This window comes from Aythya marila, assembly GCF_965140915.1.
Source record: "Aythya marila genome assembly, chromosome: Z".
Lineage (NCBI taxonomy): Eukaryota > Metazoa > Chordata > Aves > Anseriformes > Anatidae > Aythya > Aythya marila.
This window is the reverse complement of record NC_139080.1, coordinates 69,911,948-69,927,506: the sequence shown is the minus strand read 5'-3', so window position 1 is coordinate 69,927,506 and position 15,559 is coordinate 69,911,948. Positions and strand designations below refer to the sequence as shown.

At 52.6% G+C, this 15,559-nt stretch overlaps 2 protein-coding genes across 3 annotated transcripts in view; one reads left to right on the top strand and one right to left on the bottom strand.

The window, feature by feature from the left end:
• ACO1 (aconitase 1) overlaps window positions 1-15,559 on the top strand; it is a 340,782-nt gene that overhangs the window by 130,502 nt on the left and 194,721 nt on the right. The gene's annotated exons all lie outside the window — the stretch shown is intronic.
• Window positions 13-15,391, bottom strand: TMOD1 (tropomodulin 1). 2 transcript variants are annotated; one of them, XM_082783894.1, is made up of 10 exons: window positions 15,284-15,391; window positions 13,728-13,891; window positions 11,576-11,732; window positions 10,039-10,158; window positions 7,772-7,861; window positions 6,719-6,849; window positions 5,225-5,332; window positions 4,502-4,645; window positions 3,571-3,715; window positions 13-1,548 (listed from the first exon to the last, which is right to left on the bottom strand). In XM_082783894.1, exons 2-10 carry the CDS (start codon window positions 13,845-13,847, stop codon window positions 1,484-1,486), a joined length of 1,080 nt encoding a protein of 359 aa, XP_082640020.1. In that variant the 5' UTR covers window positions 13,848-13,891; window positions 15,284-15,391; the 3' UTR covers window positions 13-1,483. The 2 variants fall into 2 exon arrangements, with proteins under 2 accessions (XP_082640020.1, XP_082640021.1); XM_082783895.1 differs by lacking the exon at window positions 15,284-15,391 and adding an exon at window positions 14,271-14,382.

Genomic DNA, 15,559 nt, shown 5'->3' with positions numbered 1-15,559 from the left:
TGGGCAGGAGGAAGAAGCTATAGCAAAGCGTTTCGTTTGGCATCATTAGCATATTTATTAAGATTTGAAGAGCAACAAGTATGTTTCCCACATTGCTGACAGTAAAGTGTTTCTCTGCTTTATTTTTTCAGAGCCAAACTCTATTTGCGCACGAGCTCTGTAGAAATCTGGGGGCTTTCCTGGAGTACATGCAAGAGGCTGCAGGACTCTGTTCTTAACAGATGCGTACAGACAAATTCTAGTACTTTGCTAGGCTGTGTTTACATCAGACCAAGAATAAGCCCTTAGTACAGCAACACGTCTGCCAGGAGAGCCTCCAGGATCCCAGCCATGGTAACAGCAGGCGTTTGGGTTGGGACAGTGCTGGGTTCAATCCACAGCACGCCTGAGAGCTGCGTGTTCCTGGGGGCATTGCTCCCAGGCTAGAGGATGGGTGGTGGGCTGACAAAAAGCTGCCAGGCTGTGTGCAGCCTAAGTTCACAGCCAGGATGTTTCTGCTAACAGGAAACATGGCAGTGTTCAGCGTTGCATTTATGCAGATATTAGCGGGGAGAGTAAGCAAAACAATCCCCAGCGTAACAAAATTTAATTAATGGGCAGGATCTTCTCAACAAAGCAGTGGAGAGAGAGGATTTGACTCGTTGCCGGTGAAAATCTGGACACACGCTTTTGAGGTCGTGTAACTGAGAGGGGTGGGGACTAGAAGAGAGGACAGTCCCTTACTGATTAGCTTGGCTATTTCTGGGGACTTGGTGTTTGCAGCAGGTCTCTATAAAGCTGGTGTTTTTATTCAGGCACGCACAGGATAGAACAATATTAACCCATCCTCCAACGTCAGTTTTTGAGGGTCTTATAATTGGTGGCCTTAATTTAAATTTAGCTGCGGGGATAGGGGTAGGGAATCAATCTTTTCTGAGAAACACAGGGATGCGTTTGAAACGGCATCTCCAGCTACTTGACTCAGCAACTGTCAGTAAAAAAAATACAATTCACAGCTCCTGGAATCAGCCATGTTTCTGGACAGCAGAAGTGCTTGTTAAAGTAGTTGCTCCTCTATAGATATTTGAGATCATTTTCGAAAAAAAAAAAAATAAAGTATTTTTTTAATACTTCTGTAATTTGTGTGAAACAGTTGAATCCTTCACTCATGCATACCACATCCTAACTATGCGAAACACCGTGCAGAAAGGTTTATAGAAAAGTCAGGTCCCAGGTTAATTAAGTCACCTTCACGCTGGGATGTACTCTAAACTGCGATTGCGTAAAACTGTCAGGCTGTTCCTGGCTTGAATAGTTTCCAACTCTACAGAACACACTGACAGTCCTACTGGATAAAAAATCTTCAACTACAGCCACTAGTTAACTTAAACCATTAGTGCATAAAACAGAACCCAGGCACCACACATACGCTGTCAAGGCACTTCAGCCTTTGGCTTTCCACAGTGGAGCAGAGAGCACTGGGGGTGACCGCCGCAGCCAGGGGCTAGACGCCGGTCCTGCACTTGGGGAAGATGGGCCCGTTCAGCTCCGCGAGTCTGCTCTTCCTCACTGAAAAAGAAGAGGAAGAGGAGTCGGTCGCGGCAGGGGGAGGAGGGGGATGGCAGGTGTGGCTTGCCCGCTGTGAGAAAGATCTTGGAGGCATGATTTCTGCCAGGAGAAATAGCGCGAGCTCTGAGTTCCAGCTCTAAGCAGCAGGTACAGCCCTAGAGAGTTTAAATTAAGGGAAGTAAGCTGAGGTTTCCGTCCCTTTGTTACCTCTAAAAGCTACTTTGAGCCTCACCTGCCTTATTCTACAGTCAAGTGCATTTCATGCAGTTGTCTTGGAAATTTGACATTGGACAAGACAGAAAGAGATAGATGCCACATTTTTTTTCTGCTAGTTTTTCATAATCACTCTCTCAAATTAAAAACAAAACATAATTTTTAAACTTATACCTTGTGCCTCCAGCCCTTGGATCATGGTTAACGTGGTCTGTAACTACTCTTAAACTCAGCTCTGTAACTACTCTCAAAGTTGATTTGCAGCTCTGAGAGCTACGTCTATGACTTTTCAAGAACTGTGTGTAAGCAAAAAAAAAAAAGTGTAAAGGGGATGCAGAAGTTAGCTCATGGGGATGAATGTAAATGCCATCACAGCTGGCTCAGACAGGGCATCTCAGAGAACAGAAGCTACAGGACCAAGACCAAGCTCTGGCAGCACCAGGTGATGGTAGGCAAGAGCGCTGGAGTGCAGCAGAGAGCTATTGCTGGCAGGGAGGAAAATAAAAGTTTTCTATACTTATACGTTGTCCAGGTGTAGAGCTGAGAAGCTATTGCCAGAGACCATGACACCGATGAATGCGAGCTGCAAACAAGAACCGAATCAGACAAAAAATGCAGATCTTAATGGCCAAAGAGGCAAAACGTACACCTGCTGCATGGGAGGCAAAGCTGTACGCTCCTTCCTTCCAACGCAGGAACAATTCAAACATTAGCTCCAGATCTTTCAGTTGAACACTGTGTATTTACGTTCATTAAAAACCTTTCTCTACAAGATGGAAAACAGCAAGCCTTTCCCGGAGCAGCTCTCTAGTGACCAGCAATGCAGTGGCAGGCAGAATGAATAGCCCAGTGGACGGTAATAGGCATGCTGTGTGGTTAGTGGAGAACTGGCACGTAGCTCTATGCTTGGCCACGTTTCATAACAGCACAGTGCCGTCTGAAGCAAGACCGCCTTTTCATTAAAATAAATACATATATTTATCGTCTGTTTAAGTACGACAGCCACTTGGAGCTATTTCTCCACGCTTTTTAAGCCCGAAGCTGATGGATGGAGGAATAGAGGACCCTGTATGTGGTGAACCTCCCGCGGATTAAAATACAGGTTTCCAGCTTTTCGCCGTTCCTTGCCAACTGGCATTTATACCTCAGGTCTTTCCTCAGGAGTGTTTGGAGGTCATGTTTACAGCCACCCTGTTTACCCAGCAGTGCTGGCACTTCCGATATCGCTCCACTGGACGGGTTTCCAGTGCTCTACAGCACCTTGAAGACAAGCAGTGGAAAGCCTCTGCCATGTTAACTAGCTGAAACAGCACTTTACAGGCTGGCCCACGTTTCCCTTCACGAGCAGTTCTGCTCCCTTTGTCGAGAGTATAAATATAACTCCAAGCCATGTGGCCTCCCCACCTCCCCCCAGAAAACTTCCAGTTTGCTTTGCTGATGGGGGTGGGCCAAGCCCCGCTGCCTTCAAAGTTCAGCTCTCCTATTTTTCATCTCCTCGTTAAAGTGGAAGTGAAACTGGAGGAAGACGAGCAGTTGGCAGGAATCACAAGTGCTGTCAGCTCGCAACCTGTGTGCCACATCATGCACGTTGCTGCCCAAGCACATTAACAGCCCGCACTCCTTCACATCGAGACCCTCCCTTATGGCCAGAAACCCTCCCTCCTGGGGGTCTGGGCTCCAGTGTTCTCTGGGTTTGGAGCACAACCAGCATCACCGGGCCCCTCAAGAGCTGGTATCTGACTCCAGCACACCCCCCACACCCCATTTTTTAACTCTTTTTAGCAAGGTTCTGCCCTCCGCCCCACTCACTGAGGTCGTTGTTGTTCATCATGGCAATGGACGCGCGGAGCCGGGGACCTTGCTGGGTGAAACAGTACCCAAACTTCAGCAGGGTGGTGTTTTTTTCCAGTATGCTCGCAATTTCCATTTCCACTTTGTTGCCCAGGGGCTGGCTCTTTGGAAGGAGAGAACGGAGAAGCAGGTGAGTGAAGGTGTCCTCCTGTTGCTGCTGTCACTTCACCCACAGCCCTCAGCTGCCACCAGCTGGCTCAGGGAAGGACCAGCTTCTGCTTCTCCCTGGCTATGTGCGGGATGCTTGAGACTCTTAATCTTAAATATTTTATTGTTGTAGGCAGCTTGCCCACCTCTGTCCCCCCCCTGCCTGGAGATGCAGCGAGTCCCACAGCCCCTGCCGAGCTGGTTGGGTCAGAGGGCGTTCAGCAGGAGCAGGGATCTGCTCACCTTACCCCCTCCCCTCCTTCTGGATCCGCTGCTCCATCCAGCATCCCTGACATGGCACTGCTGGGACGCCTGCTGGCCTGCTCCTGGTACAGCCCAGTGGCTCCAGCTCCTCCAGCACACACCTCACACAAGTCGTCTTGCCCAAAGACTATTTCTTGAAGAGACATGCAGTGAAGAGGAGCCTGGAGATCCTATCATCTTGACCTCACAGTCGCCTGCCCCAGAGCTCCTCATGGCTCAGCCGCTTCACGTCCACCCCTTGGTTTGGTTTCTGGAGAAACCAAACTTGCCAAGGCATCTGTACTGCTGCACACTCTACAGCCCTCCTGCCGTCTTATCTGCTCCTTCCCTGCACTGCAGTACAAATTTCATTTTTACTAAGTAACCATTAAGCCCACAGCCACCTTAGGTCACCCTCCACCTTGTCCAGCCACTTGACCTCCATCCAGCAAACAGGACATCTTCCCCTGACCAGAGCTCCTGACCACCTGCGCTTTACCTGGTTGTCAATCCGAAGCTCCTCCAGGGCTGTGTTGCCCTGGAGCGATTCAACGAGAGCCAGGATGCCGGCCCCAGAGATGAAGTTTGACTCCACGTTCAGGCTCTTCAGCGTGCTGTTGACCTTCAGCATTTCAGCCAGCGCCTGCGGGCAGAGGTGGGCAGGAAGAGCTGGCATGAGACAAGCAGGGCCAGAGCACCCCGGAGCCCCTCTGCTCTGGGGGATACCTGGGGGACCTGGTGGCAAAGGGGATTCCCTCCTGTTCCTGGGGTATTCTTGCACCTGAGTGTGCTGGAGGGCACGGCAATGCCTCGTACAGATCAATATTTAACTCCACCCCAAAAGGTGACAGCCCTTCTCCTTGTGAAGCCAGCATGGTGGTGGCAGGGGGTCAGCCCTGCCTCCTCTTGCCCACCACTCTTCTTCTGGAAGAATCCCACAGGCAAATATCAGACCTAGTGGGACTAAAGGGCTGTCTTCTGGAATAAACAACTGAAACCTCCACAGCTGAAAAGGGAAGTGAAGGAACTGAGGTTTGGTTCTGGCTTTCATTACTGCTTGTGACTGAAACACCTGCACCAAAAACCTGAGGTGCAGAACGTGCCCAGTGTGACTTAGCTGTGACGAAGCAGCAAGTGTGTGACTCCAAAAACACCTTGCCCAAGAACAAGCCCTGTCACAACGTTGTCACAAGCAGCTGACACTGTGTGGCATCACACTTACGAAAGCAACAGGATCGTTGCTCTTCGTTCCAACAATGCTGAACTTCTTCACATAGGTGTTGGTCTTCAGTGCTTCAGCACAGGCTTTTAAAGTTGGTATGGGGATATTCTGTGAAAAGAAACGCAGAAAACCAGAGTTAGGTCACCATCTATACAAAGGATATGCAATACATTTAAATAGTATTTCAAAATTATTATTGAGATCGACACCAGACTGAGGTAATTTAGGAAGGGGCTGATGCATGTTTTTTCAAGTTCTCTAGCTATAATTAACGTATCCTGAGGACTGTGGCGATGTCTTCATCCCGTTTCCCACTCTGCTGATAGCTCACTCCCTTAATTTCAAGATGCAACGTCTCTGCTGCTTAATTTAATTACCTAGAAACTCAGCTACTTGTGAACACGGGCTCACGGGGGTGTGTGTAGCTAGGATCCACGAGCCTACAAAGCACTGCTCCTGTGCTGTTAAGTATAAATGACAGCACTGAGCAACAGCCATGTAATGTTATGGAAAATTTCTACCTACAGGGCCTGATCCAGAAAGACCTGAAATGATCTCCCTGTAGAACAAACTGCAGTCACTTCTGACTGTAACAAAGCAACGTAAAACAAGGTAAATGTTGCTATAAAATAATGTATTTCTGGCTAACATTTGCCATACTAGGTCCCAGCCCAGAAAATACATCTATGCTTATTCTGAGTTCAGCAAAATGAGTACTTTTTGCTTATTGAACATTTTAGGTACTCTTGTCAGATGCAGGCCTTTTCATCTGCAAGATCACATGGCTGGTGTCAAGCACATGAAGGTAAAAAACATTTATGCTACAGAAGGGTGCAGGTGGCATGGCACAGGTGTTTTTAACACGCACATGCTGTTAACATTCCTGCCGTATGAACGCATCATCATTGAGCAAACCCCATGGGCTGGGGGTCCTCAAGCCAGGGGACAGACAGCAGCTGTATTTTTCAGTATATGTATGTACCCAGAGGCCACGTAAAAAGTGGTGCCGTGTCCTGGTTTGCTTTCTACAAGAAGAAAAGGAGCCCCAAGGAAGGGACGGGTGGGAGGTGGACTGGGTTACGTACAAGAAGGGAGGTTTCTTCATATTTGCTTGGCAAGTGTCAAGATTAAGAAGCCATTTTCCTCCCACCGTTTTACCTTACAGGAACATCCCCTCCAACAAATGTGACTGACGAAACCACTACAACAACTCGGAACACTTCAAACCAGACAGGCTGGAGGTGGTTTTCTGCACCCGCCCTCAGTGCAGAGAGCACATGGCTCCTCCAGGCAGCTGACGGCACTCTCCTGCCACCAGCTCCACGTCGTTGTCCCACAGCAGGCAGCAATGCCTCCTGCCCAAAAGGTGGGAAGCGCTGGGGCTTCTTGCCTGGCTACATACAGTGGTATGGCATTAATACCCTGCGCAGCAAAGCAGGCTTGGGCTCTGCCCTCTGTGCGGTGCAGTTGGTGGGAGAGGAGAGCAGGACATACCATGATATTGTTAAAGTTGACTTCCTCAAGGTCAGGATCGTTGTTCTGGATTCTTTTCAGAGTTTCTTCCACATCCGTCGAGTTCGGCTCCTCATCAGGAACGGGCTTGTACTGTGTGGGTTTAATAACGCCTGCAAAGTGAAAAGCAAGATGGGCAAAACCAGAATTAGCCAGAGCAGCAGCACATCCCCCTTAGGTGTGCTGCCTGCCTTCCCGGAGCAGCACTGGGAGGAACGTACGACCTGAGAGGCAGACACGAGACAAAAGACTGCACAAGCTCTTGCCAGACCTACCCACACTCATCTGTGTCCTGAAATGCTGCCTGGCACTGGGGGCAACCAGCACAGGGCAGCTGGTGCTTGCTGCTACGTGCTGTCAGGGACCAGAGCCAGTGGCAGGCATGCCACCCGTGTTTGGATGGCTGCATCCAAAGGGTTGTGGTCAATGGCTCAGTGTCCGAGTGGGGATCGGGGATGATCTGGTGCAGCAGCTTCCTCAGCCAGGCAAGCTCTGGGAGCACAGGACGTCACCACCACTCCTCTGAGGGGTTCCTGTCCTCTCCTCTCAGGTTTCGTTTGGAAAGTCAGAATAAATGTTCCCACCTCCTTTGGAAAGTGATGTGCTTGACTTTTGGCAGCAAGAAATGATTTTGGCAGGAACAACTGCCCAGGAGACACCTTTTCTGCTCAAAGGGGATTAACATTTCCAGGCAATCTCCCTAGGTGAGGTGTGAATTGTCTCTGGGAGGAATCGCCTCCACCCACACGGCTCCCCTGGGAAGGGGCAACATCCCATCTCCCCAGCAAACACCAGGAGATGGCAGACTGCAGAGGAAGCACCTCCCTGGCAGGCACCAGCCCAGAGCTGGACAGCTGTAGCACTCGCGTGCCAGCCAAGGAAGGGGTCTTTGCTCACACACGAGTGTGGCAGGGGTGGCAGGAGTCCAGCGAAAATAAAAGCCCAACCCTCAGCCTAAAAATAATTCCCACTTTGCCTCTGTGTCCAAGCTGGCAGGGAAAGGCTGCAGCCTGCGGCGCGCTCTGGATCACTTACTGTTAAGCCCTTCTTTGTTCACAATAGTGCTGCTCCCCAGTGCCTGGTAGTACTGCTGGTTGCTCATCAAGGTGTGCATGCCAAGGATGGCTGCAGACAAAAGGAAAGGAGAAAAACCTCGAGTTATTGCGGGCTCCACAGCCAGGAGAACACACTCGTGCCCGTGCTGCCCAGGATGGGGTCAGCAGCACACTGCATTTTTCTGTACCGGCACAAAGCAAGGCACAAAGGTGGGACCACCCCCAGCTGTCACAGACACACAACAGGGCTCAAATGCACCCTTATTCATGCCAGTACAGCTTGACTCAGAGAAGAGGAATGCTGCAAGGACAGCAAACAAACAGCCAAGGCTTCCCAGCACCAGCCTCAACTCAGCGTCATGTGAAAACACAGCGGGGAAGACAAAACTGAAAAAAAAAATAAATGCCATCACCGGGATTTAATCTCAGGGTCCAGGCCAGCAGGAGTCTGCACATCCTCATCATCCCGCTCACCTGGGCACGTGCCATGCCAGGTTTTGAGATTTTTTAAATTATTATTATTATTATTTTAAAATAACTATACGACTTCCTGCAGAAAAATGCAGGCATGTGGACACTTGTCGTATACAGGCACATATGAACAAGTATTGACCTCAGGATGGGCACAGTGGTTAAAACAAATAAAAGACCAAAAGTAACTCGCAGGCTCAGCACTTTGGACACCCCCCCATGTGCAGCTTGGTGCGACAACAAAAACCCTCTACCAGCCAGGACTGTAAACACCTGGGCTGCAAGCAGGGGAAGGATTTGCTATTACAGCCATGTGGCTTTGCCCTTCTGCTCTCTTTCTGAGGTAGAGTTCATGCTGGTAGATGACAGTGACCTGCAGCATTGTCAAGTCTGGTGCTTACCGTGCATTATCCATGAGCACACAAGCCAAATGAAGACATCCCATCTCTGCCTCCCTCAGTGGACCAAAGGCACATAAACCCTTCCAGGACTTTTTGGGAGCCACCCACGAGAACTGTCCTACCGGGCTTGCCAAGGAAGGGAGCCAATGTGCCACGGCTGACAGCGAGCCCTGCTAAATAGGCAGGAGCTGTTTCACAGCCTTGGCAAACTCAGAAAAGCAACACTGTCAATATTGAGCCTTCAGCACAGCTTGTATCACATCAGCTCTCGAGTGTGTTCTCCCCAGGCCTGCAGAACAAAGTGCCCTCAGCAGCATTTCTAGGTGAAAGTAATTGCTTCACAGGTCTGGGGCTTAGACAGATGGGTTTTAGAGAGAAGTGCCTTACAGGATGTTAGGAGCAGAGTGAAATAGCAAAACCAAGAGATGCAATGCTCAGCCAGGGCAAGTGCATTGGAAGCCCTCGTGCAGAAATGCATTTCTGAGCCTGAGGATGGTTATCAGGAAGATGTCTGTGTGGTGTGGTTATCCTACAGGCTGTCTCACAGCAGGGAGGACACTGCTGCAGAGCACGGACATCAGAAGGAGACAGAACTGGAGGAGGAAGCCAGAAGCACTGAATTACCCATCGGGAGCTAGACCAGCATGGGATGTGAGCCTGGCAAAGCAACCGAGAGGTGTTCATACACTGCTTTGGTCGAGGCATTTCCTGTCTCAGCCGCAGAGCTATGTCCATGCTGCTGCCTTTGCCAAGATACCAACATTGCATTCTCTAAAGCAGCAAGCAAGGAGGCTTCCTGGGGGTCTCCTCCACTCAGACACTGCAGCCTTCAAAGCAGCAATGGGGCAGTGCTTGAATTTAACCAAAATAAGAGGCTTGAACCCCTCAGAGCAGGGACCATGCCTGTCCTTCTTGGTTTGCACGGGGCTTGGCTGCTCCACTGAATGGCACCATGCTTTGAAAGACCCCAGCCTGACAGCTCCATTAATAGAACAAGAAATTCATGTTTCACTGGGTCTGTTTGATTTGTTTCCCAAGGGCTTGGCTTAAAGGGAGCTGTGTTCCCAAAGGAGATGGGCGATGGGCTGCAATTTGCTAGGTGCAGTGGCAGAGAAAAGAGAAACAAAGAGCCCGTGGATAAATCCTGCTTCTCCCTCCTCAGCTCCGGTCCATGCTCCTGAGTGAATCACACGGGGGTGCTGGGCTGGAAGTAACTCTAAATATATGTTTCCTTTTTTACGAAGAAACAAATCCTGTCAAAACCGACGGCATTCACATAAACAGCAGAGAGCTCAATAGCTCACGTCCCACAAAAGAGCAAAGATAAATCAGTAGCTAAATAACTCAAACCCCGAGTCACGTGTAGCTGTTTTACCAGCAATGTCACAGAGCTCTGCATCAGAGGCATTAGCGAGGGCTTCCTCCAGCTCCGGCTCCAGAGTCACGCTTTCCAGAACAGGATCCATCGGCTTCTCCTTGGGGATCCAAATTTTCCCTGCAAATGCAAAGTGAGGTCACGCTCAGCACAGCCACAGCACCCGTCCCACCGCCACAGAGCGGGGCGGAAAGGGCAGGGGGGCACAAGGACCTAGATAAAAGATCGGAGCAGATGAAGAACTCCCTCCTGTTAGCAGGTCCGTGTCCTGCTGCAGTGTGACAGGGGGCAATGGGCCAGGCACCTCTGGCTGTGGAGCAGGATGCTTGTATCAGTGTGGTGGTGGCACCTGCAGCAGCCCTTGTGTTACTTTCATACAGAGCGACTTTCCAGTGCATGGTGCTCTGAAAGCACAGCCTGATGCGGTAGGACTTCACTTCTTTGAAGGCTGCCTCACAGAAATGTAAAAGGGATGCAGGTTTGCCAACACTTGGGTGGACCAAGGGAGGCCAGCGGCCTGGATCCAGTGCTGTCCCTCAGGGCACTGCCACCCCACCACGAGCAGAGCAGGGACAAGCAGCAAGCAGAGCTCCCCTCTGCCACCCTTGGGCTTTCTGAAGGTGGACACGTGCTGGGCAGGGACACCTCCACCACGGCTGGCCAGGAGGAGGCTGTGAGGAGACACCAGCAGCGGGGCAGGCAGCATCCTGCAGCAGCCCCGCATCGCCGCAGGGAGATAGCGAGCGCAGGGCCTGGCATACCAGCCGGGGCTATTTTCGTCCCCTCTCTGAAACCAGAGTCAGCAACACCGGAGGGGAGAAACAACAATCCAGCCGCTCGGGGCTGTGCAGACGCAGAGGCAGCTAAATTTAGCCCCAAGGAAGAAGCAACTGCGCGGCGGGCTCTCCCGGAGAGAGATGGAGGCGGCTATAAACGGCGCCGGGCGAAACCGTTCATCTCCTGCCGGAGGGGCCACAGCTGCTCTGCAAAAATAGGCAGCGTGTAATTTAAAAATATATGTATTTTATACATAAATATATATAATATATTTATATGTGCATACATATGATGTGTATATTGTAGAATAAAAATGTAATTCGCCGTCTCTGGCTGGCACTCGATACAAACCGTGCCTTCACTCAGCAGCCTGTCGCAGGTGAAACGATGTTTAACGTGTCTGAGATCGCATCGGGTTGAAGTATAATTAACTCAGCACAGAAGCTGAAAAACCCAAAACGCCTCTGGCTGAGCGCTGCCTCCTGCTGCCGTGCTGGCCAGGCTGGTGACCACAGCCGGGCTCAGGCATGCTCAAAGCTGCCACATCTTCCTGATGGGGCTCAGTGACATCTTTCTGTTTGCATCATTCAAGGAGAACTCTTTTTTTTTTTTTAATAAAAATGCTTTAAAACAAGCTCTCCCTCAGCAAGGCACAGGGATCGCTAAGAAGGGGCAGGAAGCCTTGAGGAAGGCTGCACTGGGGGCTGTGCAGTATTGACATGCCCAGGTGCTCGCGCTGGGCTGTGAGGGGTGACCATACCTCTCTTTTCGCCTGTGAAAGGAACCAAGTCTTCTCTGTCTTTAACATCTTTTGCCTGCTTTTCCAGGTGGGCCATGAGCTCTTCCCTTCTGAACGGGCCAGTTGGTGGCTTTTGCGTCTGATCCCTCTGCCTGAGCCCCGCCGGCAGCAGCGCGTTCTGGGCACGGGGGGAGAAACACGGGTCATCTCTGCAGGCCTCCATCCCTCACACACTCACCCCTACCCACCTCTCCTCTTGCACCGCCTTTCTTCCACTTGCTGGACTTCTCAAAGTCTCAGAACCTGTCTCCATCCAGCCCCAGTGGCTCCCGTCTCTGCTAAGACACAATGCTCCTTCCCTCCCCCAGCACGAGATTTCAGACACCAGCTCCACGGCAAGATCTCCACGCTGCCAGGTGGATGCTTCTCCACAACAGCAGCTCCGTCCTTCTCTCTGGGGGCTCTCAGCCATCCCCTCCTGCTCTTCCTATAGCCTCCTCCCACGTGCTCACCACCTTTGATACCTCCTAAGCTCAGCAGATCTCCTCCCTATCCGTCTGTCCACGGGCCAGAGGACCCCACTGGAGGTGGGGGCTGTGCCCACTGGTCCCATGAACATCAGCCTGGAAAAATCCCCACGTCTTTCCAGCAGAGAGTGGTGGTGGTCCACAGGCCAGAAGGGTGGTGGTGCCTGCAGCTCCACAGCCCCAGAGCCCCAGCCCTTTTTTCCAAGCTGTCTCCTCGTTACTCAGCCACGTCAGCCGCCGCAGGAAGTTGCTTTGTGCCTGACACATACGGCACGTAAGCACCTGCTTATATTTAAATATAGAACAGCCTTAATGCAATAAGTCTGTTCCCAGATCTGACACTAAGCGTGTTCTTTAAAGCTCTGCTGGACAGAAGGCAACATTTGTTTTCTTTAAGACGCCCAAGGTGATTTTCAACAAGACGCCGACTTTTCTGTGCCCACCTCAGTAATTCACTGTAATTTAAATCTGTTTCAGTGAAAAGCCTGGGAAGAACGATTACTAATAGCAAGTAATTAGCCACAGCCAACCTTGGTGGGCCACTCAGCAGCGCACCACTAACGCACCAGCCAGGAGGCGTAAGGAACAGCTCTCTTCCTCAGGCTTCGTGCTGTGCAAGGTGAGGATGCAGCTCGGGTACCCAGGCCACAGCTGCACGGACGGGCTGTCACCATTATTTTACCTCTTCACACCTTTCACGGAACCCTGTCCATCTCCGCATCTCCTGGGCCAGCTGTAACCAGCCCACCACCACACAGACACAATGCTGGGAGGCAGCCTGCCACCTCTTAATTACTCTCCCGTGTTGACGCTGCAATTAAAAGCACTGATGATGCAATCTGCACTGCCCATCATTTCCCCCCGAAACATTAACCGCACGTTGCAGGAACAATTTCTCACTTGGCAGTGCCCAGCCTCATCATCTAACGCTGCCGTAACCCAAAGGCCTGCCAGTTGGCTCCGCGCAGCCCCTGCCACAGCACAGCCTTGCCTCCAAAAATGTTTTCGCTGTTTGGCATCAGCAGGCCCAGCATCTGCATTTGTGCAGCTCCAGATGATGTTGGGAGGCTAGAAAGCAACCGGCCCAGTTTGCAGAACTCAGGGGTTTGCTTTTCTGACTGCAGACAGGAGAATACTGGCCATTTGGAGTTTGCTGCGAAAAAAAGCACCCAGCCCACAAAACCCAAAACACTGCCTGAATGTGGCCTGATGAGAAGTAGTGATTCCCACAGGTTCCTAAATATCAAGGCAGGTCTTCCTAAAATATAAGGGTGTCAGGACGGTGTAAGCCCAAGCACCCTGCTGCGAAAAGCGGTGTACAACACCAAAACTATCAGCAGGTTTTACTCCAAAAGCCTGGTAATTTAATCATTGGGCCAGAGACCAGTACAGTGCTGGTCACACCACGGCATGCATGCTGGGCTCGGGCAGGGGGACACGGCAAAAAACAAAGCCCCACGTAGAGCCTGTGCTCACGGTGCAGGAGCACAACTGCTCCTGCCCGTCTGGGGCCAGCCTGTCCCATCCCTGCACCGAGTAGAGGCTCTGCAAAGGACCCCACCGAGGTACAGGATACTAATGCAGCACATTTGCCCACAGCTACGTGGTATTTACCACCTCCCAAGCCTCATTTCAAGACGACTTACATCAGGATCCAGCTCTTCCAGGTCATTCTCCAACTGCCTGAGCTCCTCCTCCGTCAGGGTACCAAGAATCTTGTCTTCATCCAGGTCCCGGTATTTCTCTAGCTCCTTTCTGTAAGACATCTTAGAGCAGTCCGGTGAATATCACTCTCACGCCGAAAGAGGACCTGAAACGAAAACACGGAGCGTAGCCGTGAATGCATGAAACATGACCCTGCAGCCCTGCTGGCGGGGGAACGCTGGCTCTCACGGACTCAGACTTGCGCAAGATTTATGCTCAAAGCGTGGCTGGCTCCGAAGCCAGGTCAGATTGCTCAGGGCCCCCCTGCCCACTTCCAGATGCACATAGCGACCCAGGGCCAGGAGAGCAGTGATGTCGGGAGCACCTCGCCCCACCATGGGCTCACAGGGTATCACGGGGATGTATCAGCACGGGGCTCTGGCTGGGGACACCCAAGCAATGCAGGGTGTTAACACAACATCCCAGGCAATTCATCTCTTTGGGGGGCAATAAGCCACAGGTGGTAAAGCCTGCAGCTCACCCACCCTTAGGAGCACCACCGTGCACGTGGCACTGCTGCGGCCAGGAGGGAGAGGAGACCTGCAGCACCGCCGAGTCCCTCCGAGCCCTGCGAATCCCCACGAGGCTGCAGACCTGAGCGCTCCTTCCTGCAGGACTTGTAAGGCAGCTGCGGCTCCAGATAGGAAAATTATCTTTAGCCTGCCCACGAAAGGGCACATTAACGCGTAGCGGCTCGACAGCGAGCCCTTAAATTTAGAGCCGTCATCTGCTGGGAGGCTCGGCCTCCCCTGGCGCGCCCGCCCGCCGTCCCCACATTCCTGCCACTCGCCACCTGGGCGCGATGCCTCGCTTATCAGGGGCTTATCAGGGGCAGAGCTGGGAGGCAGGAGGTCCCGGGGACCCCGACCTGGAGGCTGACGGACCGTGAGGAGCTGTGTTCGTGCACCTCCATCTCCGTCCCTGTCCAGGGGGGAGATGTCCCGCAGGCACGGAGCCGTGTGTTGGATGCTCCTCCGGCCACTTCTGGGAGTTTGGGAGAGGATCAACCCGGTTCTCCACAGGTCCGTTCCACCAGGCGTGTCCTCGGTGCCTTCCCAAGCCCGCAGCGTTGATCTCTGGTTACTTTTAATTAAACCTACCCATACTCCTGGCTCGGGCGGCGCAGGAGGCACCACAACAAACCGCACGCGCAGCACACTGAACCCGCACAGGGCTGAGCCCACCACAACTTTAAGCAGGTGTTCACCAAAAAAAAAAAACACAAACCACCAGGATTTGTACAGAAAGACGTCAGGAAGGCAGCAGAGAGGAAGGGCGAGGGGGCAAGGCTCTGCGCGCCCAGGGCCGAAAAGCCCCCCGGCAGCGACCCCCAGCCCAGCCGTGCCCGAGGAAGGGCAGGGGGAGAGGAGCCCTGACAGCCCCCGGGGGGCACGGGCAGAGGCTCCTCCACCCGCAGCAGGTGCCCCATGCCGGGGGGACAGGCTGCAGCCCCTCGGCAACCCGTCCCGACCCCCAGATCCGAGCCGTGCCCGCTTACCGCAGCACCGCGCCGAGCCGAGCCGAGCCGGGGGGCGGGGGTCCGGCCCGGCACAGCACGGCACGGCCCGGCCCGGCACCCAGCGGGGCGGGGAGGGGAGGGGAGAGGCCCCCGGCCGCCCACCCCTTCCCCAGAGCCACGGCAACTCCCCTCGGAGCCGCCCTCCCCTCCCCTTCCCTTCCCCTCCCCTCCCCTCCCTTCCCCTGCCCCGCAAGGGAGCCCCCCCGTGGGCTCCACGCACCGAGGCTGCGGTGAAGCACAACTGGGGGATTGCAC